The sequence below is a fragment of the Solenopsis invicta genome, chromosome 4 (genome assembly GCF_016802725.1).
Source record: "Solenopsis invicta isolate M01_SB chromosome 4, UNIL_Sinv_3.0, whole genome shotgun sequence".
In the NCBI taxonomy this organism is placed as follows: domain Eukaryota; kingdom Metazoa; phylum Arthropoda; class Insecta; order Hymenoptera; family Formicidae; genus Solenopsis; species Solenopsis invicta.
This window is the reverse complement of record NC_052667.1, coordinates 3,535,116-3,560,938: the sequence shown is the minus strand read 5'-3', so window position 1 is coordinate 3,560,938 and position 25,823 is coordinate 3,535,116. Positions and strand designations below refer to the sequence as shown.

General features: G+C 33.3%; 3 protein-coding genes and 1 long non-coding RNA gene across 9 annotated transcripts in view; 1 reads left to right on the top strand and 3 right to left on the bottom strand.

Annotated features, from left to right (window-relative positions):
* Nucleotides 1-25,823, top strand: part of LOC105195650 — a 264,949-nt gene that overhangs the window by 13,768 nt on the left and 225,358 nt on the right. Inside the window, exon 3 of the long non-coding RNA XR_005574563.1 lies at nucleotides 224-284. This is a non-coding gene — a long non-coding RNA (uncharacterized LOC105195650). The remainder of the gene's footprint in view (nucleotides 1-223; nucleotides 285-25,823) is intronic.
* Nucleotides 2,808-7,544, bottom strand: LOC105195651 (elongation of very long chain fatty acids protein AAEL008004). 5 transcript variants are annotated; one of them, XM_026136402.2, is made up of 9 exons: nucleotides 7,239-7,544; nucleotides 6,929-7,044; nucleotides 6,686-6,840; nucleotides 6,497-6,611; nucleotides 5,993-6,183; nucleotides 5,781-5,861; nucleotides 5,391-5,565; nucleotides 5,061-5,200; nucleotides 2,808-4,233 (listed from the first exon to the last, which is right to left on the bottom strand). In XM_026136402.2, exons 4-9 carry the CDS (start codon nucleotides 6,540-6,542, stop codon nucleotides 4,069-4,071), a joined length of 798 nt encoding a protein of 265 aa, XP_025992187.1. In that variant the 5' UTR covers nucleotides 6,543-6,611; nucleotides 6,686-6,840; nucleotides 6,929-7,044; nucleotides 7,239-7,544; the 3' UTR covers nucleotides 2,808-4,068. The 5 variants fall into 5 exon arrangements, with proteins under 5 accessions (XP_025992187.1, XP_039304215.1, XP_039304216.1 ...); XM_039448281.1 differs by having other exon boundaries at nucleotides 6,686-7,044; XM_026136403.2 differs by having other exon boundaries at nucleotides 4,069-4,233; nucleotides 5,391-5,553; nucleotides 6,686-7,044; nucleotides 7,239-7,541.
* Nucleotides 9,569-11,080, bottom strand: LOC105195652 (protein UXT homolog). The gene is made up of 2 exons (XM_011161160.3): nucleotides 10,855-11,080; nucleotides 9,569-10,389 (listed from the first exon to the last, which is right to left on the bottom strand). Exon 2 carries the CDS (start codon nucleotides 10,368-10,370, stop codon nucleotides 9,930-9,932), a length of 441 nt encoding a protein of 146 aa, XP_011159462.1. The 5' UTR covers nucleotides 10,371-10,389; nucleotides 10,855-11,080; the 3' UTR covers nucleotides 9,569-9,929.
* Nucleotides 19,160-25,823, bottom strand: part of LOC105195653 — a 60,783-nt gene continuing 54,119 nt past the window's right edge. For both annotated transcript variants that reach the window (XM_039448280.1, XM_039448279.1), the window contains exon 6: nucleotides 19,160-23,883. In XM_039448280.1, coding sequence (XP_039304214.1) covers nucleotide 23,883 — 1 coding nt within the window. In that variant the 3' untranslated portion in view covers nucleotides 19,160-23,882. The remainder of the gene's footprint in view (nucleotides 23,884-25,823) is intronic.

The window sequence follows — 25,823 nt, the reverse complement described above, 5'->3', positions numbered from 1 at the left end:
AATGAAACTATTTCTTTAATTCTAATAAAAGGTACAATCAAAAAATTTTTTTAAATCAAAGAAATTTTTTTCTGACCGTATAGCAATGCACGAATTTTTTTGAGTCAAACAAATATTTTTTGGGCTCAAAGAAACCTTTCTCTGAGTGCAGAAGAAATGACTTTTGAAATATTTATTATTTTGAGTACAGTTTTAATTTTTATTTTATGTTTGTGTGTTACAGTATCACCGCAGTTTGTACCGTGGCTGATTGTGAGTAACTCCGCTCGTTGCGCATCGGGTCGGTGAGTCATAAATCAATTTTTTTTATTATATTTTAATATCCTGCGCAGGACAAAAAAAGGACACTGAAAAAAGGAGTTTGATAGTTGATACGAACTCTTTTCTTCAGTAGCCGAATAATTTTCCGAAGGGAAAATCGAGTACCCAATCGCGCGCGATCGGTCCTCGGGAGTGTCATGTAAAGAGTACTGAAAATAAAGTCTGGTAAAAACTACCAAATAAATAGCAAAATAATATTGATTAAATATTTGATCAACGCAACCAAAAATAATTTTACTTTTCTAAATATTTAGTAAAATTATACCAGACTTGGTAATATTTACTAAACAATTAGAAAAATACAATTATTTGTCGACATAATGACAAAATATTTAATTGATACTATTTCACTATACATTTCATAGTTGTTACCAGATTTTTTTTTCAGTGTATCTTCGCGTAACCGTATTTTCGCGAGTGAGTGAGTGCAATCCTGCTGATGATCTGAGAGGAAGAGGTTGAGGCCTGCGAGGCAACTTTCAGGTGAGTTTAAATAATTTTTATAACTATACACACTGAAAAAGAAGTCAGGTAATAACTACCAAATGTACAGTGAAATAGTATTAATTAAATATTTTGTCAATATAACCAAAAATAATTTTATTTTTCTAAATGTTTCGTAAGTATTACTAAATCTGGTATAAGTTTACTAAATATTTAGAAAAGAAAAATTATTTTTGGTTACAATAACCAGATATTTAATTGATAATATTTTACCTTTGTTAGTCATTGCCAGTCTATTTTTTCATTGCAAGGTTTATAACAATATCTGTCCTATCTAACTAATGGATATCGTATGTTACAGATATTCTTCGAAGTGGAAAGCGACGAGAAGAGGACACCACCCGTCGTCACCGACTTATAATAAAATAAACGAACTGCAGCCGGTTTGTCGCGTCGCGCGTTTTCTTCCGGGAGTGCCGTTTAAGTATTGGACTAATGAACTTTTCATAACTCCCATTCGATAGAATCCTAATTCGAGGGCCGGGAATCGCACCCCCGCTGCTTGGCAGTGAATATACTTACTGGGGCGTTGCGTATGGTGGTCGTGCGCGGCACACCGCGACGTTCCATGCCGAGTGCCCGTGCACGAGGTAATGCCGGGCCGCATGTACGACATGTTCGTGTGCATGTTGCGCGGTTGTCTGGTTGTGTGAGGTTACACGCTCTGTCTCTGACGATCGGTTCGGTCCTAAGCGGTTAGAGTTCGGATCAGTTGCCTTGGGTTCGCGCGTTTCTCTTGCTATCGTCCACCATCTTAAGGCTTTCTTAGATCCTTGATACCCTTTTTGGATTTTTTGGATTTGGGGTTCGAGCTGAGTGAATCACGTTTAATCTGACTTGGTCAGAACCTGGCCTTGTAGGTTAAGCTTGTGTCGAGAGGCTGGCTCTCATTTCCTGATTCGTCTAAATGCTAAACGTCGGCAATGAGTACCTTCTTTTCTCGTCCTGCCCGAGTGTCTTGTCGACGCCGCTTGGATATAAGATCCAGTGGGACTGATTAAGATGATCCGTTGGCTGGGCGTATGAATGAGTCAATTTTAGACGTGATTTTTGTGAGACAAGAGGCGTAGGAATTTAATACCATTGATTTCGTTTTCTTCCGCGTGGAACTTACCCTTGTTCGAGGGCGGGTACGCGTGCGTTCTACTCGTCGACTCGGAGTGCTGAATCCACGGGAATCCCTCTGAATGGGAACTCATATCATGGGTTTTATAAACCCGAAGTGCCACTGTGTCCCGCGAAAAATTTTATAAATAAGTCCACGCGCGCAAATTTAGTATTATTCGCGAGTGTTCCGCGTGTGCAACAAGTAGAAGAGGACAACCTTGAGGACACTGAGAGGAGGAGGAGGTCTGGGAGAGGCATCAGGCCCCAGCGGAGCAACTTTGGGGTAAATATAATTCCCTGTTTATATAAATTTAATAATTTTTCTTCCTTTAATTCGATTTTAAAGCAATAAATTAAAAAAAGTTACCTAAAGAAAATTTATAGAAAATGTTATACACATCTAGAGAAAAATTATATTTAAATTGAAATCGTTTCTTTAATTTGATTTTTTTAAGTTAAAATGAAAATACTTCTGAGGAAAATAAAAATTTATTTGATTTCAAGAAATGACGTTATCAATCTTTTTTAGAGTAATTAAATTGTTTATTCAAATGATTGGTTTAATTTGAATAAATAATTATTTAATTCAAAGAAAGTACTGGCAGAAATGTAAGACACAGTTTAGCTATTCTGGTTTTAAAAATATATTTTTTTTATTAAAAGAAAGATTTGCGTTGCAAACTATTTCTTTAATTCTAATTAAAAGAACAATTATAAAATTTCTTTGAATCAAAGAAATTTTTTTAACAGTATAGCAATACACAAATTTCTTTGAGTCAAACAAATGTTTTTTGTTTTAAAGAGACCTGTTTCTGGGTATATTAAAAGAAACTTTTTACATTTTGATTATTTTGAGCATAATTTTAATGTTTGAATCTTATATTTTTGTGTTACAGTATCATCGTAGCTTCGTGGCTGAGTAACTCTGCTCGTTGCGCATCGGTCGGTGAGTCAATAATAAATTTTCTCATTATATTTGCATGCTTTTCAAATGTCCTGCGCAGGATTAAGGCATAATATTATCGCGCAAGCTTGATACCATGATTATACCGGCAAACACATTTTTTGACATTCGCTAACGTGCCTACAGCGCGCAACGCGTGCGTTCCCCGAATAAATTAATTATCTCTAATTAATTACTTAAAATTAATTATCTTATGGTTAGTAAAATTCAGAACTTTACATATTTTAATAGTACGATATTCGTGGATTATTTTGATACCATGATTATACCAGTGAACACATTTTTTGATATTCATTAACGTGCCTACAGTGCGCAACACGCGCGTTCCCTGGGTAAATTAATTATCTTTAGTGTCTTATGGTTAGCAATAATTTCAAATCTTGACATATTTCGATAGTACGATGGCTGAGGATTATTTCGGAAACATAGTTATACGAGTAACAAATTTATTTCTTATAGTTTACTCTTGTAACTCTCTGTATAATGGGTGATTGTTTATTGTTATTGGTACTTATTTTGCAAGTAACAATATCGAGAGTAGCATATTTTGTGAACAACAAATAAACATTAGCAACAAATTTTGACGTTGCTTTTGCGTGTGATTTTTGCGATATAAGAGTATTATCCCGCTAACTTAAACTTCTTTTAGCGGAACATTATTAGAAAAAAAAAATTAATTGAGCAATACATTTTTTTTGGCAACTTTTTAGCAACAAATGAGCAACAAATAAAAAAATTAGTTTGAATTGATTCTGCTCACTTTGTTCCACTAATTTATAAGACGCCAGTACAATACTAACGCTGATTGAATTAGCTATGTAGCATGTTGAAAAAATATAATTAAAAAAATTTTAGTACAAGCAAAAATTTAATTAATTAATATAAATTCTTACTGTTTTATACAATTTATAAATTTCCGCATAATTAAAATTTTGCTCTTTCCATTTAATCCATTTAGAATAGTGATTATTATAATTTATCGAATATTTGCATGCATTCCTATTTACCAGATTAACTATAAATTAACCTATGCATATATCAGAGAGAAACCTTATTTGTTCATTGACATGATTAAATTATTTATTTAAATCCAATGCGGACGCATCGAATCTTCTATGTCTATGCTTACGGATTATGAATATTGCATTATCATAAGACATTACTTTTAATATTTACTCAATCTTTTTCTGCAAGTATGACTTTCTATAATAGTCTAAGAACATATAGAACATGAAGGCAATTTGGGACATGTAAATGTATGCTAATGGTTTTCGCGTTGGTTCGCAAGACGGTAGAAGTGCTTGGAACGTATGGACCACCATAATAGCAAATTGAATCTGAAACAGAATATTGTATTGTTTTAATAACAAACGAAAAAGTATATGTTTGCAAAATTATCTTGTATAAATCTTTTTACAGTTAATTACAAGTTTGTAATGCGAAATACTCGTAAATTCATTAAAATGAAGGTTAAACGTTTTATTAGAGAGTTATTCTGAAGAAAAAATCTATATATATATATATATGTATATGTATGTATTCGTAACGCAAGCCATGTAAAGGTACTAAGGAAAGAGAGACACACACATAGTATTCATATAGTGCACGCTTGACAGGCTCGATACACTGCATGCAAAAAAACACGCCATTTTGCCCTTCCTCGTCCAACCTCTGACCGGAATTCTAGAGCGCAAAAGCTCCGCGCGAAATTAAACAACCACGTAACCCGATAAATCGTTCCGTCGATATCGCTGGAAATAAAAATTCTCTGGTAACGGATTATTTAATTAAAAACGGTACTGCGAGCCTTCGTCCACCCGTCTCCCTGTCCCTCGCTGTTACGCTCAAATGCAAACCGAATTGAGATTCGACGAGAACACATGTGATTCTGCAAGCAGCGCTTACGGAGCTTTTCAATCCCTCGTGAAAAGCCAGTTATCGAGTTATAGGAGCGCTGTAACCACAATGAAGTCCGCGTATATGAACATATCACGCGAAACGCGCTATTCCATATGCTTGCATGAATCTGATAGGCACGCTATGCTTCTCAAAACTGTCGAATCGAATGTAAAAACCTTATTATCTTGAAACTGCGATGGCTAAAAATTTGTTAGAACATTCCTATAACGCAATATCGCATAACGAATGTAAAATAACTACATACCAGTTGCAAACGAGTTATGTATTTCTTCCAAGGGGTTATTCTTTTCTGCATTTTTGGTCCCAAGCAAGTACAAAGATAATATATGTACATAATTACATGTACTGCGCAATTAGGCATTATTATAAAGGTCCACATGCCACCTGCACGTTAGATAAAATGAAAGTAGATATATAATCGTTAGATAATTAAAATTAAATAAATTGTTAAATAAAATAGAATCATAAATACAAATACACACGCACATATTTCATTTGATGTATTTTTCAATCAAAACATAAATTCTATAAATTGCTAAATTTTCTAAAGTTATTATAATATTTGTATGCATACCAGGTGCATATTTACAAGAAATCCATGCCAAAAAAAGAGTCGCTGTGTGATGATATATGTGAAGAAATGAAATTTGATTATATTTTTTCCTGAGAATAAAAATGACAGTGTCTGCAAGCTCAATGATTTTCAGAATTAAAATCCACCATACCCATTGAGCCATCTGTAAATAAAACTTGAGACATCTCGTGTTTCTATTAAAAATTTTACTATTTGTCCTTATATTAATTAATTTTTAATTTCTTTTATATTAAATGAAGAAAGTTTTTGTTCTAATAGTTATAATGATTGAAACAGTCATTTAACTTGAGCTTCAATAAATAATAATATAAAACTTAATTTTTTATCATAGATTTTATCATGCATTTTAATGAAAATCTTATTACTTACGCTAAGCGACATAGAATCATCTGAAATCACAAACGGTTCACATCCCGCAGAAAGATGCGTTGTATAACCAGACGTGAGTATCTAAAGGACAGATAAGAGATAGATTTACAGCTTAAATTTTAAAATATTAGAGAAATATATTGAGAAAATAAAACAATAAATTAAAAAGTTTTGTACGTCAATTATTTATTTAAATAATTATATATACTCACACCATAGAATATAATAGCGCTTGCAGTTGCGACAGATATATTATAACATATCATAGTTTTGACGAGCGCATAAGGTTTTCTGTCTTTCATATAAAGCGGTCCGAAATAAAGCACAAAAGATAAATAAACGAGTGATATCAATGTTATACCAAATGGATTTGACATCAAGGGCCAGTCAGAAACTCTAGGATCTGCAAATCAAAGAAAAAAAATCAACTATAAACTACTTGTAATAACATATTTAAGTTTGTGGAAAAAAAACGATGCTACTTGTAGAATAATATGAAAATGTATGTAATTATTAAAGAAAAGCATTAAGATTATATTATTTAAAACTTCTTTTTGATATACTTAATTAAAAAATATATAATTACTTTTTTTATGTAATTATATTTTTACGTTATTAATTAGTATTTTTAAAAATTTTTACATTGTACATATTACGTATACACAATTTTTTTCACAAACATAACATTCAATTACTTTTTTACTTGCCTGACTTACCCGAAATTTCGTCGACAAGATAGTGATAAATGTCTATAATTCCCATGTCCTGGAGATTAAAGACAATGAAAAGAAGACAAAGCGATCGTATTGTTCACATTGATAATAAAAAAATCTGAGGAGAATTTGGTAAATGTTAAACATGTAGAAATAACATGCACAAAAGATATATTACATTAGATTATTCACTTATTCATTAGATTAGGAAGTTACAGACTGATATCGCATGTGATAGAGAGAATAAAGTTATGAGCGAAACTCCCGTAATCATCGAACTTCTGTCACGCAGTTGATTGCTAACATCGACTGAACCGTAGTGTCAGGTCAGCATTTTACCGAAATATCTACGGGATAGATTTCATTTTGTGTAAAATGGAGAGATATTTCAATGCAGAGACATGACAATTTATTAGCAAACACCGGTTTAGAGACCAAAAAATGATTTTTTTGCGCTTGTTAATTTCAGTAGAGATTTAATCCGATCTTTTATATACATGGAAGTTAGCGTTGCTCGTATAATCCTCTAAAAACTAATTGCTGTTAACGCCCTGCAATAAATTTATTATTTTATTTAATATCGCGACAATATATAACAATACAATTTTAATTTATATTAAGATCAAAAAACATTATACATCGTGATAGGATTGAAAAATCATCAAACTTTCGCAGATCAAAATTTTATTAATTAGAATAGAGTATTAACTCCATTAAAAAATAAGCAAGCAATTAAGATACATACCTTTGAAGAAAGATTTAGCAAACACTTCTCACGTTGTGACTTTAATTTGTACATATCTATCGACATTTAAGAAACCAACACTTATGTAAGCAGTGCTGATGTTAACAACCCCTCGTATCAGTAACCTACTGTGCTTTACGTTCATCTGCAGGCCAAGAACCCCTAACGTCGCGCGTCGGCTTAGAGTGCAGGGTTGTAATTGACGAATAAAACGCCCCGTGAAGAATTCATTATCAAGTATTACAAAAATACGCGTTAAATAAGAAAGAATATAATAAAATTGATAAAAATTATTTTTTCATAATATTAAAAATATATACCATTAAAAAATTTTACAATATTATGGCTTTCAATAGATTAATAATTTTTTCGATGGTTTTATTTTAAGGATATTTTGACGTAAGCATTACGTGTAAATTAAAAAAAATTCATGAATTAATAAGCATTTTTTAACTTTTTCCTTAATGAATATTTAGTATTTTATAGTGTACAATTTGTAATGTACACATGTGTATAATTCACATTTCTGTATTAATATTTTTTATTGTATTTATCAAATAATCACATTGATGTAAACGCTGAAACGGTTTAAGTATATTAAACCTATTAATAATATTAATGTCGAAAAGAAAGTATTTTGAAAAGTGTAAAAGTCATCACTGGATACAAGTATACAACTACGGTAGCGAATTATATTCCAGTATAAGTATAAGATGTACGGCTTCTTCTTAGATATTTAAATGTGGATTAGTCGACTTTGTACTTACCTTGATATTACGATCCGAGTTGAGAAGATAGTCACGAATTGACTTCTTCTTAGTATTAGAAATTTACTGCTCGACCTTCCTTAATCAGATCATCCAACTACTGCGTTTCGCATAATTGAACCGAACAAATTGATTTTCGTGTCTGGAATTTATTATTTCTTCTTCCTTTCGCTTTTCTATAGAAATCGAAATGCAAGTACGTTTTTTGCATTTTTGCAAAGAATTTGTTTCCATGTGTGTGTGATGAGAAGATTTAAGGGATCGTATTATGAGTAAATTTATACAGAAGTATACATATAAAAAATGTGTATATATTATGAGAATTTAAATTGAACAAAATATAAAATAATATCAAAATAATTGCTAAGCAAAATAATTTTAAAAAAATTTTTCTAATGCATTGGAACGGAAATATTAAATGCCTAAACGTTCATAATAAACCTAAATATTTTTAAGCTCTTGAAATGTATAATAAATATTATGCTTATCTATTTTCTAAAGTATCAATATTAAATAGAAAAAATTATGTTTCAGATATGATGATTAATTATTAATATATCTTTTTTTAATTGTAGTTTTTTTAGCTTTGATGTTATTTAAATGATAAAAAAGATGGAAACTATGTGTGTGTGTGTCAATTAAAAAGAATATTTATAAATATTTTAATATATTGTAAAAAAATTTGAGACTTTGTTGATGCCATCTATCTATTTCAAGAGTAACATCATCAAAAGTTTACCGATAAAATATTTACTATCAGTTGCTGTTAAAATATTTTATTTATAATACAGAATTATTTATGAACAAATAATACACATAACTAATTTTTATAGAACTTGTATATTTATATCTTACTATTTTGAAAATATAAATGTTACCTACTGATGATAGAATCTTATACTCGCAGATGTTCATATAGAATTCATACAGTAAATTTTTGACAATTTTATTTAGCATCAAAAGTCTAGATTGTTAAGTAATTTGTTATAAATACTATATAACACTTTTAGTCTTCTATCAATTATAATAATACAACTGTTTACATTTATTTTTAAATATAAAATAACGTGTAGCATTTTAATCATTAAATTACAGTTTTTTTTCTACAAAACAAAAAAATTAGAAAGTATCGATAATTGCAATAGAGACATATATTAATATCGCAAATATAAAAATAATTTATAATTAAAGAAATAGCTCTCATTAAATAATATTGGATGTCAGTAGTGCAAAGTTTACAATTTTTATTTGAAAATTTATTAACAGAAATTTCATGAAACTTTAGAGTCTTCTTCAAGATCTTGAATAGTTAATAAGTGATTGTGTGCGTTTCATACCTAATAGAGAGAGTAGTTAATATATGCATAAATGCACTGATAAACACTTGAAATATATTAGGTAAGCCTTTAGCTTGTTGACTGTATAGCTCAGGGACAGATCAAATCACAAAACACAAGATGTTTGTATGAAGGGAGAATAGGGAAAAATTGTTTGGGATGGCTACTTTCATACATATTTGCATAAGTGGCTACATTTGAAAAATAAATATAACAGAAGAGGCACTTTTTAATCACATCACTTTATCTTACTTGAAAATATATTAAAGATGTGTAAGACGAAATGATGTATTAATAATTTTAATCACCACTATATATTTAACATAAGACATGTATTGACGAATGGTAAAAGAAAACGTTTTAAGATTAGATTCTTAGAAAGGCAAGTAATACACAAATTATATTTTGTAAAAATAATATATGTAACTACTTTTTTTGAATTTATTTATAGATTTATGAAAATAAGTTACATTTACAACTGCCACATATACTTAGTATGCATATATAGTGCAACTTTCTTATCTGAGAACAAAATAAAGTTATATTTTAATTATATTATTCTTTATCACAATGGTTTGTAGATGTCTTCAGACGTTTTCTTTTATTCCTTGTAAATCTCTAATGGCAATAAGAATTAATTTAATATGAGCGTTGGTCCTTGCTATTGCTTTCCGTAAATTTGCAATTTGTTGCTCAAGTAGCTTAATCCTTACATTTATAACGACTAAGGCTTCATCCAAAGTGAATTCAATATAGAGTCCTAAACCAATGTCCAATAAGATCTTAGAAGCATCTGGAACGTGTGCTTGAATAAAGAAATTATTTCCAATATCGACTTTGGTCTTGAAACCAGTTTTCTCGACATTTGTATTTTGAAATGTCGTTATCACTGATTTTAGCTGCACAAATTCAGCAACGTCAGCATTCTTAGCGTCAAGTTTTTCAGCCAGTTTTGCAAGATCAGCTTTCAGTACATTATTCACAAAGGTCTCAAATTGTAAGACCTTCTGTTGAATTAGTGGATCCATTATTAATTAGGTCCTCCTTCTACAAAATACAAAAATGAGATTAGCTAAAATAGAAACGCCATGTTTATAAACAGATTTAATCCTAGAATGTCTCATATTTTTTTTTCATAATGACACTATTTTGAGTGAAAATTCACCCATACAACTAAGAATTTTATTATGCTATGTTTATACTTTTTTGTCTACTTTATAGGTTACAAAATATTAGAATCACTTAGCTAACACCATTTCAAGCAAAAAAAATGTATTAAATGTTATTTTAAGATATCAAAATATTAGCAACAAGAACTGCACTAAACTTGAATTTTAGTATTTAGATGAACTCATCTATAGTAGCATTTCATGGTTAAATAATATAAATGTTCAGAACAGTATACGCAAATATTAATGCGGTATAGAATCGTTCGAGGTGAGAAATAAAGAAAGATGAAGTATTATTGAAAAAGTAATATATGTAAAATATATTGAATCAAACATATCTTACCAAAGAACAACACAGGTTAGGTCACATGTAATAAATTCGCACATGTATATCATTTACATTTTATTTAATATGATGACTATACTGTTATGCACATTACGATCTTAAATTAGTATGTGCCAAAAAGAATTAAATTCTTTCTGGTAAAACTCAATAGCATATTTATACTACATCTGACTACATCCCAATAATGTTTGGGTTTTATGCGACATTATTTTAACCTAGCGGAACTGGTAACAAACAAGTTGAGCAAATATAAAGCAACAGCTGCTAAGGAAGATTCCTACTAATCTAGTTTATTGATTTTTTAAATTAAAAAAATATATTTGTTTCAAAAGTTATTCGATTCTTGTTCTGTATGCAGTACATGTATTTTTATTGTATTTCGATTTATATATATTAATAATTTTTTCAATACTAACTTAGTATTAATTTCTTACTCAACAATGTAATTATTATATTAATATAACACACTTGTTATATAACAGTTATACTACTGTTTTAGTACTTTGATATACAAAGTGAATTTTTTTACTACACATAATATTATAACCATTTTAACAACATAAGAAAATATCATGTATTGAATAATTGGTACTTAAAAATTAAAAATGTACATTTGTTTATATTCAGTATTAATATTAAGTATTTTTAATCTTAATTTCAATTTTTTATAAGTTTATTATTAATAACATTTTGAATAAATCATATCAATAATGTTAAAATTATCACTACATCAATTCTGAATTTCGCATAACAACGTAAAACAGTTACAAAATTATTCAATGTCCAAGATTACATTTTTTTTTGTCGAAGATTACATTTTTTTTCTGATAACTTCGGTAGGATGTCGAGGATATATCGTCGGTAGTCTTTTACATAATTTTATAGAATGCTGTTCAATTATATAGTACATACATGCATAATGTACTCATGCACTTGAACCTTAAGGTATATAATAGCCGGTACTTACAATAACTATATACAATATTATATTATAGGAAATATTCTACATGTATAATATGTACATTCTTATATATGTGTACATATACACACACAGTATGTTAACAAGAGAAGATACAATACGCATTGTGAGTCTGCGTGTGAATTAACTCTGTAATGTAATGTGCGAAAATTTGTAAAGAATTAATTTGCAAGCAATTTGGGATTATTGTATTCAGTAACATTTAATACATGTTTAAGTGTGTATTATGTTTAAACGCAGGTTACGATACACACAGTTACAACGATAATGCATTTATTTGAAATATACTTTTTTTTTCAGTGTCAAATCAACACGTCAATAAAACGCGGAAAAAAGTAATTAGCAAAAATAAAATTGCACAGAAAACTATTTTTCAATGAAAAAATTATTTTTTTTAAACATAAAAGACATTTTTCTAGACGTTAGTTACTTATTGTTAGCAATTTCATGTATCGATCTTATAAGCTAAAGATTAAACATATACGTAATTTAGCGTTGACATGAAACCACGCACATCGTAAATAATGTGGTAGCCGTTATCGTGAGGCTACATCAAAAGTTCGGCGTTACTGAAACCAGAAAACCACGTTAAAATTCGCTTGGCTCGGCTGCAAAGTAGGTAGTCCGTCATTAGGTAAAACCGGTTTCTTCGGCCCACCCTGCAGCCGTACGAACTTCTACTCATTGCCTATCTGCCATTCGGGATCTGTGATTTTCGATTAATAATTATGTCTCTCGTAATCTCTCTAGCTTTTTGCAAGCACTACATCTTTTTTCCCCGTATTCCTTTTTGCAGGGAAATATAGTCCTGCCATTCCAATTTTCTTTAATAAACATTTCAAGCAGATTGACAGACAGCTCCAGGATGAGCAAGAATGTCTTTCCAACGTTTTCTCACGCCTGTCTCTTTTACTTCTCCTACCTAAGAATCGTGAATCGGAAACGAGATACTCTTGATCTACATCTGCAAACGAGATAGTGAATAGACGAAAGAAGGAAACTTTTTATTTCAAAAGATCACGTTTATAATCTCGAGTTTGCAATTCAGATATCGATCGTCTCAGTTCAAATTTTATCACATTCGTCAGACAATTAAAATAAAAAGAAATAAAAATTTAAAAAATTTAAATAAATTGTATACATACACTGAATCGTGTGACATCATCGAAACATTTATTGAGGTTTTGCAGTTAACATACGATTACGGTAAATAACGTTCCACGACCTTTTACTTCAAGGAGATCTAGGTACTGATACTTTCCCGTACTTTTATGTACGGCAACAAAGCAAAACATAATTAAGTAAATAACGAGAAGGAAGTAAGTGCGTCGCGTGCAGATAATTTCTGCACGATTCAGTTATAATCATTATTATTTTCGTTTCAGTCAGAATCTGCTAACTATCCGAGTGCATTTTCATTTCTTTTATTTATTTACGGTAAATATCAGTAAATATGGTAAATGTCATTAAGAATGAAAAATATATGTCTAATTTTTTATGGAATATTTTATTAATATTTATATAATATATTAAACACATTATATAAAATATTAATGAAAGTTACGTATGTGTAACATATTATATAAATATTAATGAAGTATCTTATAAATAATTAGATATATATTTCTTATTCTTAGTGACATTTACCATATTTATCGTAAATAAATGAAAGAAATAAAAATGTACTTGGGTAGTTAGCGGATTCTAATTGAACTGAAAATAATAATGAATATACAGACTACATTAGTTCCGTTCTTGGACGCTGTTCATATATATTTAATAAAAAAATATGCATCTCTCTCGTGAAAGGATGTACTTTACAAAAAAATGTACTTGGTGAGAGACGCTACTGTGTCTTGATGAAAAAAAATTTAACACTTTGTATTCTTTTTAAATACTAAATTATACTTGTAGAAGAGAAATAGATAAGTCAATGAGCAAGTATATATTGTCCTCGTTATCGGAGCTTTGCTAAGATATTCTTTGAATCTACATACAGAACGAAGAAATACGCTCCTACGTAAACCGACGAAATGAGTGACGTGCACTACAAAATGAAGTTAAAAGCATCAAAAATAACCGGCGATGTTGTTAACTTCCTCAGTACTTGCATATTGTACTTGGCGGCAGACATACGTGCAGAACTATTACGGAGAATTAGAAAGTACATGCGCTATTCGGAAAGTCCCGCGAACCTCATTCACATGACTATGGTTGATATTATCTATCTTTTCCTTCGTTATTTTAATTCGAATGTGAGCTGTCTGATTAATCACGAATAAAACAACTCCTTAAAAGAGCGAGCGAGTCACTTGAAACTCAATCTTATGAGCCGTATTTTAATACTCTTATCGTATATCCGTAATAATAAAAATAATGTTAAAATATTTAGTTGTTTTAAAAATTATTGGCTTACTGTAACGAACAGAATGAGTATCGTGAGTGGATTAATTTGAATAATATAAAAATGTGGCGTGAAAGATTCAGCAATTAAAGTTGCGAGATATACTTGATAACTATGTATTCTATTCTCTAATTTCTTGCGACAGCATCCTTTCTTCTCGCGAGAAGAATATATGAGGAAAGAATGTGGGGAATGGAAAGAAGGTAAAGAGAACTCGAATAGCCGAAAGAATAGCGATAGTTCTTTACGTCTTGTCATTTTGCCACAGGGTCGATGCACTACGCATAGTAAGTGGATAAATTGCAGCTACATTGTCATATAAATGCGTACAATCCGCAGCAAGAAGTACATCTTCCGTCAATATTGAATTACTCAGTCTTGCAACATCAGTGTGGTTCATCTCACAGCAGGAATCCAGTATCTCAGTTGGCGAATGTTCGCACGGACGGTGCGGCCAGTTTTCTTTTCGTTTCTTTTCTTTTCTACGTACGCCACGAAACAACCGTCGCTGGTTGTTGCGCCGAGTTTGCATACGCACGAGCGACTTCAACGTCAGGGGCTTACGCGATGCGACACAAGCCGAGCCGAAACTATCGCTGATGAATAATTCCCTCTGTATGCTTGCATCATCTCAGTTTTACCGTGAAAGTAATGAATTTTAATATACTTTAAAAATATAGCAGAGATAGATACATAGATAGATGGATGGATGGATGGATGGATAGATAGATAGATAGATAGATAGATAGATAGATAGATAGAGAGAAAGAGAGAGAGAGAGATTAATTATTACTTACAAATTACTTAATTATTACTTACACATTTATTGAACAATCGACTCTTTCTCTATATTAATTTTCAAATTTTTAACATCGAAAATGTTATGTATTTTGAAACGTATAAAATTGAAAAGAATGATTGCTGTTCTCACAAGTTCTTCTTCCTTTTTTCCTACAAGTCAATTCTTTCCATCTCAACATTTAACTATATACGCAAGATATATGAATCTAAAAAAAAAGTTAATGATAGAAGCTTTATATTGCACATTTAACGTAACCGTCAAAAGAATATGTATCCGACAGACGGGAGATAGGGATCAAGATAGATCAAGGAAGAGAGTAGGTGGGGACGGAAAGACAGGAGGAACGAGATAAGTTGGTGACCTTGGTGAAGAGAATGGATACTGGAAGTAATTTTGTGGCAAGAAAAAACTATTAGGAGTATTACAACGGATAATATCCCGCAGCTGATTTACCTCATCTATATTAGGATAGATCTCTGTAATGATGAGAATAGGATTAGCACACTAATAAAACAAGGCTAATAAGAGACTACGTTATACGCATTGAATGCATCGCATATCATGTAGTTACATGCTGTAGTATTATTTATCTTAGAAAACTCACAGTTAAAGAATAAACATTATTTAATAAATTAATTAAGACTCGGTGAAGAAGCAACGTAGATCTAATTGATTATATAGATAAAGTAACATATGTTAACACTTTTTAAAGAAGAACGGACAAAAAGGATCAATTTTAATTTGCCGTTGAGCTAAACAATTTAGAATGTAGAAGTAGTATATTCATATATTTTTTTATAAGTCTTTATTTCTTAAAAACAAGAATTTTTCGAAATTCAAGCTGAATTCAAGAAATATTTCTTTTCTGATTTGGATCAATATGCAATCAAGAATCAAAGTTGTAAAATGCAGAGGGAATATATAACTCATAATGATTAACAAAGTTCTTTGTAAAAGTTTTTGAACCACTTAATTTTGGAACAATTTTTATATTGCACAATTTTCTGATCTGTGCAATCTGTTATTATCACATTAAAAAAGTGACAAGTGATAACTTCGACATTGAAGCTTTATATTTGTTAGTCAGTCAGTGATAACTTCGACATTGAAGCTTTATACTTAGATAATTTAAGAAAGATATTTCTCTTATTTTAGATAAAGATGGAGATTATATATATTCTAATAATCTATTCTAATAATGTAGATAAAAATAAAATATAGCCATCTTTATCTGGATAATTTTGTATGGATAACGGCAAACACTGATCATAACATTGCCTGTTATCAACATGATTGATCGTGAATGTGATTTGATACAGTAAACGTTGCATTTCTTTTTTTATGAGAACAGGTACGTGGAATCGATATTTCTGTCATGTGGACTGTTCACATGGAATCTACGTCATTAGTCTAGTGGATAGTTCGCTCAATAACGGTACTAGAATTTATTGTTAGTAATCTACTCGATATTTCTAATCAATTTTTTTCATAATCCACGTAGATTTTTCTTGGATAGGATTTACGTAAATTTTAATTTTTATATATTTTGTCTTAGCTAACACTAAATATTTCTAAAATATTTTGTACTCTCAAATCACATTACATTTATTTTGAATATATTTATTCAAAATATATTATAAAATATCTTGGAGTTCAATTTTGGGAGTTTATTTGAGAATCAATTAGGGGACTCATCTTCAAGCAACTTTTCATTAAAACTTGGAAAATCTAAATATATAATATTACACCTTTTATTTTATTTCATATATAGTTTTTACTCATGAGTAATACAGCTTCGCCATGTCCATCTGTCCATCGACATGCGTAGGTACAATTTGGATTATATAGAATAAAAATCAATGTGAATTTATTCACATAAATTTTATATTGCTATCTTCTATTTATATTTTTGTTTTTTATTAACAATTCTACGTGAATAATGTGTACTAAAGTTTATATAGAAATGTCTACATAAAATTTATTTTGAAAGTTTGAATAAAAATTGATTTATAGAAATGAAATCACAACGTTACATTCATGTGAATATCTTCGATAAATTCGTGCCCACGTAGTTCATGTAAAACATGTGGGTACAACGTGGAATCCTGTTCTCATTGGGTTATTTCCAATCTTTTACATTCGAACAATTTTCAGCACGCACGTAGGATGTGTACCCATCGGGGCTCTTTTTTTACGCTTAAAAGAAATGCGAAGATCGTTGCGAAGTGTGTTCCTTTGTTTCGTGAGGAAACGATTGAAAAGATTGCTTGCGTGCATCGGATATTTTGCCTTGGCTGAATGCACCATAATAGCAGGTGTGATCTTCTGACAGGAAGAAAAAGTTGGGGCGGTTGAATACAGTTCTCAAATTTGTAACTCTGCTCGCTCCCAAACAAAAAGCAAACCGTTGCATAGGACCTGGTGTTACGAATTACATTAGTCTAATTACATATATTGTCCGCTTTCGGCACAATCGCGCAAGATGATTACGTTGTTCTGCATTGTAGTCGATATCTCTGCTGAATGACGTCCGCAAATGGCCATAGACATGATGTACATAGACCGAGCATGCTATATGACAAACAATAGTTTGCAAGTGGCTCTCGCGTGCGAGAGGAAAAAACGTAGCCCTCTTTTCTCTCTCTAATAAAAAATTGCAGAGAGAGAAGAAAGGGCTTGAATCGTGTTCCCTTTCGCTCCCTATTCGAAACAAAACTGTCTCGCGCTTTATGCTTGGTCTGTCTATATTACGTCTATGATTGTAGCTATCATAGCGTCACTTTGACAATTCAGTGAGTAATTCAATAATAAAATAACGCTGGAATAGATTTCTGAGACACAGTGTCAATGTCACGACTTCATTCCTTACTAATGTACTCGTGAAACAGTAGTGTACAACTTTTTTGATGATAACTAATCATCTTTGAATAAAATGGCGCAATTATACCTATATCATAGCAAAATCTAATGAAATTTGCTAGAATATTTCGTTTTTATTTGAAAATCTATTGAGTCTCGCATCTACAAATTGTATTGATATATAATACGATTAATAGTGCGATCACTTTTATATATTTTACATGTTATTCTCTTTTATATTATTCTTATATTTTGCGTTAGGCGCGAGTGTTGTAGATGCCATCTATTTATAACAGGTGTTATCCGAGAAAGCTTCGGTCTTCGCATTTACAGCATCGGTCTTGATACTACCAAGCTGCAACTAGGGAAACTCGTCTCTTCCTTCCCGTTACAGACCGGCTTTTCTCGCTCTCTTCATCCTATAATCACGCGGCGTTTCGCGGAAAAGTTTCAAACGCACACTAAAGATGTTAACGGTAGCAGCAAAACATCGCGGTGGAAAATTGAAGCTTAATATCGCAGGAACGACTTTAATAAGAACATAATCATAATTCCTAATGCTCTGCGCTATTTTAAATCAAGAATAATTACATCATTGATCGAAGAACGAGGAAACAGTCGGGGCACATGAAGCACAAGTATAACGCATAAAAAAGGAACGTCGCAGAAAGACCCAGCGTTAATGGAACATTAAAACGGTTTACTGTGATTACTGTAATTATTTAACGCGAGCAGTCGGTAAAGTATCAGCATTTTATCGGTCCTGTTCGTGTCCACTCCTGGAGAGTTGCAGAACGAGCTGGGCGATAGCGTCCGCAAAATAAAAGAAATATCTTTCTCATTCTCTTTTTCTCCCTCTCATGGTCCACGCTAGTGATCGCCAAGTAGGTAAACTCTTGCCAGTTCTTGTATTCTCGTAAAATGAAATCTGACATGCAATTTAATTTCTGCTAATTGAGTCCCAGATAAGCTCATTTATAGAACCCACTTTCCAATCGAACGAGTTTAAGTGAAACCAAATAATATAAACACTTAAAAAGAATTGAACTTGTAGAAAATACAGCACCTACCTCAATTCACAGAGACACAGTCGTTCAATGATTTGATTTCTCCTACAATGCAATTGTGGTAGAAAGTCGAAGATGATATTTTGCAGCGAAACATTAGAAAACCGTATCTGTAAATTTCTATGATCATAAAAATATAAGTATTCTGGACAGAAGGAAATTGAAGGAAATTTAAGCGTATTAGGCATCACTGTGATTATATGCATAGCAGTACTATTTTATTTATATGCCATATAACATAACACTTAATAAACAACAATATGCGTACGCTCCATATTCGTTCCATTTCACTTTCTTATTTTCTTCCATGCAAAGGTACCCTTCCATTTTCATCACATCATAATCATAATCATCTTTCATCTTACGGTCGTTGTCATTACCATACTTTCCATCACACGGTATCTTTCTACGAATCGTTGTACAAATAACTACAACAGCCAAATTTATTAGAGCAAGTAGATAGGTATTATTAAGTAGACACTCGGGATCCTCCTTTCTTTAACTCGGATACTGTCACTGGTTACGAATCATTAAACAAAGACGATTTACAAAGTTTCATGCTTTTTACACTTTAGCTACATTGGACTCGTTCGATGCGAGTCACGAGTATAAAGATGCGAAATTCATTGCGATTGATTTCATGATCTAGCGTTTTCACATGTAGATCGACGCTTCGTGCGAATATATAACTGCCGGTGTATTTTTTCTTTAGTTTTTTTATGTTCTTCAAATGTCTGCTTGCTTTGTGCCGTTAGATCTTGATAGCCTATTAAACAACAATATTCATTACGAAAATAATTTTACAGTCGCGTTACAGCGCATACGCTATTTTAGATAGAAGGTTCAGTAAAGTATCCTAATATGGTACGTAGTTGTCGATTACTAGAGAACTTGGTGTCTATTATAATTTTTTTTTTTTTTTCAACAAAAGACAATCTTATTAAGTGTAGAATAACGCTTAGAAGGATCTTCTCGATCGGGGGGAGAAGTAGCATTTTGCATCATGCAAGAGTGCTCTTTTTCACAACCGAACTCACAACCGAGAGAATTTACGACCCTCCTTGTGCTAGAAAATACTCTATTAGATTAGAATAATATATATACGTCAAATATTAAACCCACTATCCTTCCATCGACGAACTGCGTGAAACGAGCGATTCTTAAAGAAATAAACAGCAATTAATAACTAATTCCTTGTAGAGAGCTGGCTTCACGGCAAACTATTCGCGAATAAGTCTCTTAATAAGTACTTACAATTAAAAAAAAAAAAACGATAGATATTACGAATAAGTATGTAAGGACCGAATTAATCGCCATCGCTAACACCAGTAGTTTAATACTCGCGTCGCGCATTTATTATTCAAACGGCGCGAGTACTTTTACCTAAAAAGTGAAAGGATGTGTGCCTTTAACGGATACACTTACGAGATAAATTATTACATTACGTTTATATTAAAAGTGATTGCTTAAAAAAATATGGCGACAGCATGTAAAATTCGCAAAGATAGAGCAGACCTACTATACGAGCGCCTTAGCGCAGCACCTCACGCTCGTGTCGAAATTGTCGAATCTCTAAAAATCGTGTACCTTCGAAAAGTGCATTAACGATCGTCGAATTTAAGGGGTTATCTCGCCCGAGTCGTACGGACATTAATGTTCAAAGTACGAGACGTACGTTACATCACGGCGAAATTTGTTGGAAAATAGATTTTTAATTACTCGAATTACGGATTAAAATGATGAAAATAGTGTTTTAATATAATTACTGATTAAAAATCAAATTAAATCTTTCCTTTCGACATTGAATACTTTACAGGCTTTGGAAAAAAATTTGCCGAAATAATAAAAGCATCTCATAGTAATTGATAGTTTGACGGTTTATTCACAATTGCTCGCTAAAATCCCAATCTCTTTCAGTTTCTCTGACACTAGAGGCTGTCGGAAAGTCATGAATGAGTCCTGTTTTCTAAGAAATCGTAGAGAATTCGACGCATCGTTCATAGCGCTTTGTAAAATGTACGAACGTACGCACGCATATCTAACCGAGGTGATACGTGTGCGTGTAGATATATGTGATTCACATGTTTCACACGCAAGCAGGTAACAGACGTGAGTACAATGCACGTTTACGCACGCCGTTTACGACGAGCATTCCGTTGACACTTCGCGACTCTTAAGTTTCACGAGAATATCGTTTAACGAATTCGATGTAACTTTCGAGAATGGCGAAGAATATCTGCGGCGGAAGAATAGAGTGCTCCTGCTCTATCGAGCCAGTGCATATCGGAACACGGCCCGAGTGCAACAGGTCGCGTCGCGTAATTCGATTTACTCGTTCATTCCTCCGCCGGATGATTCGAGATGATAAAGCAATTGCACTCCAGTCGCATTTCTTTATGCATTTAGCCGTATGTACAGCGGCGTCGAAGCGAGCTGCCTTAAACTACAATTGCGGGATAATAAACGCCAGGATGCCGAAAATTATAGGCTAACGGTCGCTACCCGATAGGTCGCCATGTATGTTGTTTTCATACAGACATCTGACGCGAAACTCACACGTAACAAAGAGATTGCACCAAGTGCGTGCACTTCGTGCAATGTCGTGCGATGGTTAATTAAAAGTCAATCGTCTGGAGTCACCGTTGTGCTGTCCGTGAGAATTTCTCTTCGCAAGGCGAAAGTAGAACGGCGCTTCTTATGCAAATACGAACCTGTTGTAACATCTCTGAAGAACTCCCAGTACGATGTACAGTAAGAGAATAAAGTAATCACGTGTATACCGTATACATATATATGAATGCACGCGTGTTTGTAAAGCTATTTAAATTAACTCTAGTTAAATCTCTAATCTTATTATTAATATCTAAGCAAGAAACATAACAGAAAGTTCTAAGAGAAATAACACATCTTATATGTACGAATAAAGAAAAAAGAAAAAAAATTTAGTCGTAAAATTTTACGTGAAATATGAATTCTCTCAAGGGTGAATCTTTTTTTGTTTCTACAAACACCCGCTTGAAATGCAAATTAATTCCTCAGTTACAAATTAAACGAGACGATGATGATAAATTTGACGTAGCGCGGCGTACATGTTCGCAAATTCATTTACGGAAATGAGTCATTAAGTATTCTATGGTAATATTCGATCGGGCTATGCATCAAATTGTTGCTCGAAACGTGTTTCGCGCGAAGAAGAGCGAGAGAAGACCGGGAGAGAGGCAAGCCGAGAAAAGAAGCAAGCCGAAGAGAATGAGACTGCATATCGAAGGGACAGTGTTTTTCGGTGCTCTTATTTGTAAATTAATTTGCCGCGAGGTGGAGCGACCAGTTTTTTTTAGCGGCTATTTTATTGCGCCGCATCGCACGATTGATACATCCGCCGATTTTGCGATTATGCGCGCAGATGCACACGCCTTTGTGAAAAAAAGTTTTAATTATCGGAGAATATGATAATGCGTCGTACACGGCGCGAAAAAGAATTTTAATATGGATTTAGATTAACTCACGATTCCGAAGATTAATGATTTACTCATCATCGAAATGATTCACTCACGTTAATCACTATGATAATCACTATGATAATTACGTTTTACAATATTATTAAGAATAAAAGGTTGTCACTTGTCCATTCTTTGAGCATTGGACAAGCATGATTTCCGTGAATATACCTCAAAAGTGGAATAAAAAAATATCTCTTACATTCCACCTTTGATCAACAGAGAGATTTTATATGCAGAAAAATCTATCGAGACTTAAGTATTACATGATGTATCGATGATTGAAATGTTCGATCATGCGTGGGCTGCACGTCTCGCACCTTCCAGTGACATTGAACAACACATATAAATCGAGAAAACGGCGTTTGCAGTAGTCAAATATGCGTGTGATATATATGAATAAAGCAGAAAGCGTTAAATCACTATAGTCTGTCGATTAATTCGGCCAGCGCCTCGCCTGCAAACGCGGCCACCGCTACCATCCATTGTCCACACACGCGAAATTGGCCACACACGTGTCGTTGAGGTGGACCAGCGAATAAAACCGTCGCTTACGATTGGACAGATTCCTTTAGCGATCCGCTTGACGCCTGTCGCGCTTACGTTCCGTCTCTCCGCAGCGGGAGCTTGCCGCTGTTTTTGCATCTTGCCATCGCAAGTTCTTACACCGAATTAAAAATGGGCGGACACGTTAGGAGGACGCGAGAGATACGAACTCGTCGAACAAGGACCGCTCAGGGGGAGTCAGAAGCGGCATGTCACGGCGTTCTCGTTCTCCGGGATCCCGTTTGATCGAGCTGCCTCTCGCGGAAGTTGCCTCGCCGTATAACATCAGGCTCCGTCGATTTCGTTTCGTCCCGAAACGAAAATCCGCGCGCGACGTGTACAATTCAGCGTCTCTGTCCCTCGGAGAGATGCGACTGACCGCTTGGAAATGAGCAAAGTTACGCTCTATGAATCTTAACGATCCCGCTGGTCCGCATGGCGGTCCACGATCGCTCGATCTATTACCGCGGCAGAACGCGATGGCGTTAATCATCGTGAGAGAGTTTGTAAAGCAGCGGAAATTTTTCCAAGTTTTCTCTTTCGTCTTCCCACGAGAGACCGCGGTTGCAATCGGGGATTAAGAGCGAAGGATGGAAAAACGTCTTGGAATATGCCGCGGAACCGACACGACGACTTTATCGCGACTTCTCCAAGTGTTCCTCGATTGGCAGCGATTTGCTCGGTCCACTGGGTATGTAGCAGTGCTGGCCGTACACCTCGTGAAACGATGTCCGAAACGAGTTGGCGATGATCGATAGTCAGAACCGATGCTCGTCCCGACAGCCGTTCTATCACTTCGGAGGCGACGCGAGTTTCTTTGGATTCGACATGTTTTTCTCGTCGATTTACTTCACTGATTATCAGCGATTGATCTGAAAGCAGAAGTAAGGAAACAGTCAGTGACAAGTGCGAAAAACGGATAGTAATAGAAACCGGCAATGTAATGTTGTTCATTTCCGGGGTATCTGGGGAATTTGGGATAAAAAAATCGTATTACATGTTTATTCAAATTTCACTTTTCTATATAATATTTATTTTACTAATTTTAAGTAACAAGCTATTATTTTTTATTATTTTAATTAATTGATCACCGGTCGCTATATTATGAAAAGTAAATAATAATCGTGACATGTTTAAATAAAAAATAAGTAAACGATATTATATTTCATCTCCTCTTATTTTTCTCTAATATTTTTTTGTATTTTTGCTTATTTGTATTGAAATTTTGAGCCACATTTATTTTTTTATTTTCATCACTAATTTATACAATTAAAGCAGAATGTGATTATTGTAAATAAGCGGCAACGGCCATTATCTAATGTTGAAATCGTATATTCTCATATCATGAGAATAATTATGATAACAAATTGATCCTGTCTTATGCAATAAAATTTACGCAACACGTCACGTGCACTCGTAATTCTATGACGCGCACAATTTCTAAGATCCAAAGAACGCAGAATAGTTTGTGTGTGTAATTTGCTTGAAAATGTAATGAAACCAATGCGATACCGTCTTCACGCGGACTATATCCACTTGAATACGCAATTCCACGTCCTTCTAATTAAAAATGTCATAATTTTCAAAATTGTAATAATTTAACTGTGACTACTTCAATTGCTTTTTAATCATCGCCCGTGTGTGCCTTGCAATAGAAAAAAAGATAATTGCTATTTGTCACAGCTGCGATTAAAGTGTCAGCTGTGAAGAGAGGATAGAAAAAATATATCTATGCCACTTGAGAGTTGCATTGATACCACGTTAATCGTGTTGCTTTATTGCAGCTAACAACGTTTGTCTGCGTAAATGCATATTTGCCTGACATGCAATGTAAAAACGCTGCCGACATTCACCTACATTCAAGAGTGCATTTATTGGCATTAACGAACATCGCTTACTTGCACTATCCTCATTACTGATAACTGTGAACGTGTTTCGCTTAAATTACAACAGTGAAAATTTTTGTTTGCAAAATGTCTTTTTGCAAAATAAAAATTGTTTATGACATTCACTCATTATGTATGCATTAACATATTTCATTGTTGCAATCAAAGTTTAGAACGTAAAAACGGTAGTTGTCGTTTTAGTTTGGTCATCATAAATTTGTTACTATTTAAATTTTTATTAAAATAATCCTGAGGAAATCGAGTCCTTCCAATCCAATCGTTTAACACCGCATTAATGCTGACGCGAAAGAATTACCGAATGCCGGAAACCGTTGGAAACCGACTAAGAAACGGAGCCCGGAGAGAAGTTAACGACCGCCATGTCGGCTTATCCGGCGGATATTAAATCTGGTAGCGGGACATTTCTCATTCGAGAAGTTTTCTCAGAGAGGCGGTCGGCGAGAGGAAACTTACCGCGATGCTTTAAGGACGCGTTGGGTCGCAAATGCGAAAGGGAAGGAGGCGGGACAAGCGGTACACGTCCTCCGCCGTAAAACAAAATCTACTGCGGGAGGATGGCAAGAGAGAAAAGAACGGACGAGAAAGGGAAGGGGATTGAAGAAGCGACAAGGACGCGGAGGAGGAGTATATTATGTTCGCTAAAGCAATGTTACCAACTTGAGAACTGGCGAACTAGCCGACAGTAAAATCCATTTTATGTCTCTCTCGTAAAGCCAGTCAAATGAAACCCGGACTTAGTTTTCATACGTGCACCAACTGGCAGACTAGGTTTCCTATCCACCACGACAGCAGGTTGTAACAGACTTTTTTGAAAGTCTAGACGCATTGGTATCGGACGTTTCTGTCGGATTATTCTTGCTTGGTGCAATTTTGCTCGTGACAGTTTTAACGACAAATCATTTTCT

What these genes read in the sequence shown, in the direction of transcription:
- LOC105195652 (XM_011161160.3), bottom strand. Translation starts at nt 10,370, where the DNA reads ATGGATCCACTAATTCAACAGAAGGTCTTACAATTTGAGACCTTTGTG.
- LOC105195651 (XM_011161159.3), bottom strand. Translation starts at nt 7,304, where the DNA reads ATGTCGATAGATATGTACAAATTAAAGTCACAACGTGAGAAGTGTTTG. An exon ending in TGCTAAATCTTTCTTCAAAG is followed by an intron (nt 6,546 to 7,238) that starts GTATGTATCTTA and finishes TTTAATCTCCAG; the next exon opens with GACATGGGAATTATAGACAT. An exon ending in ACATAACTCGTTTGCAACTG is followed by an intron (nt 4,234 to 5,060) that starts GTATGTAGTTAT and finishes ATTCTGTTTCAG; the next exon opens with ATTCAATTTGCTATTATGGT.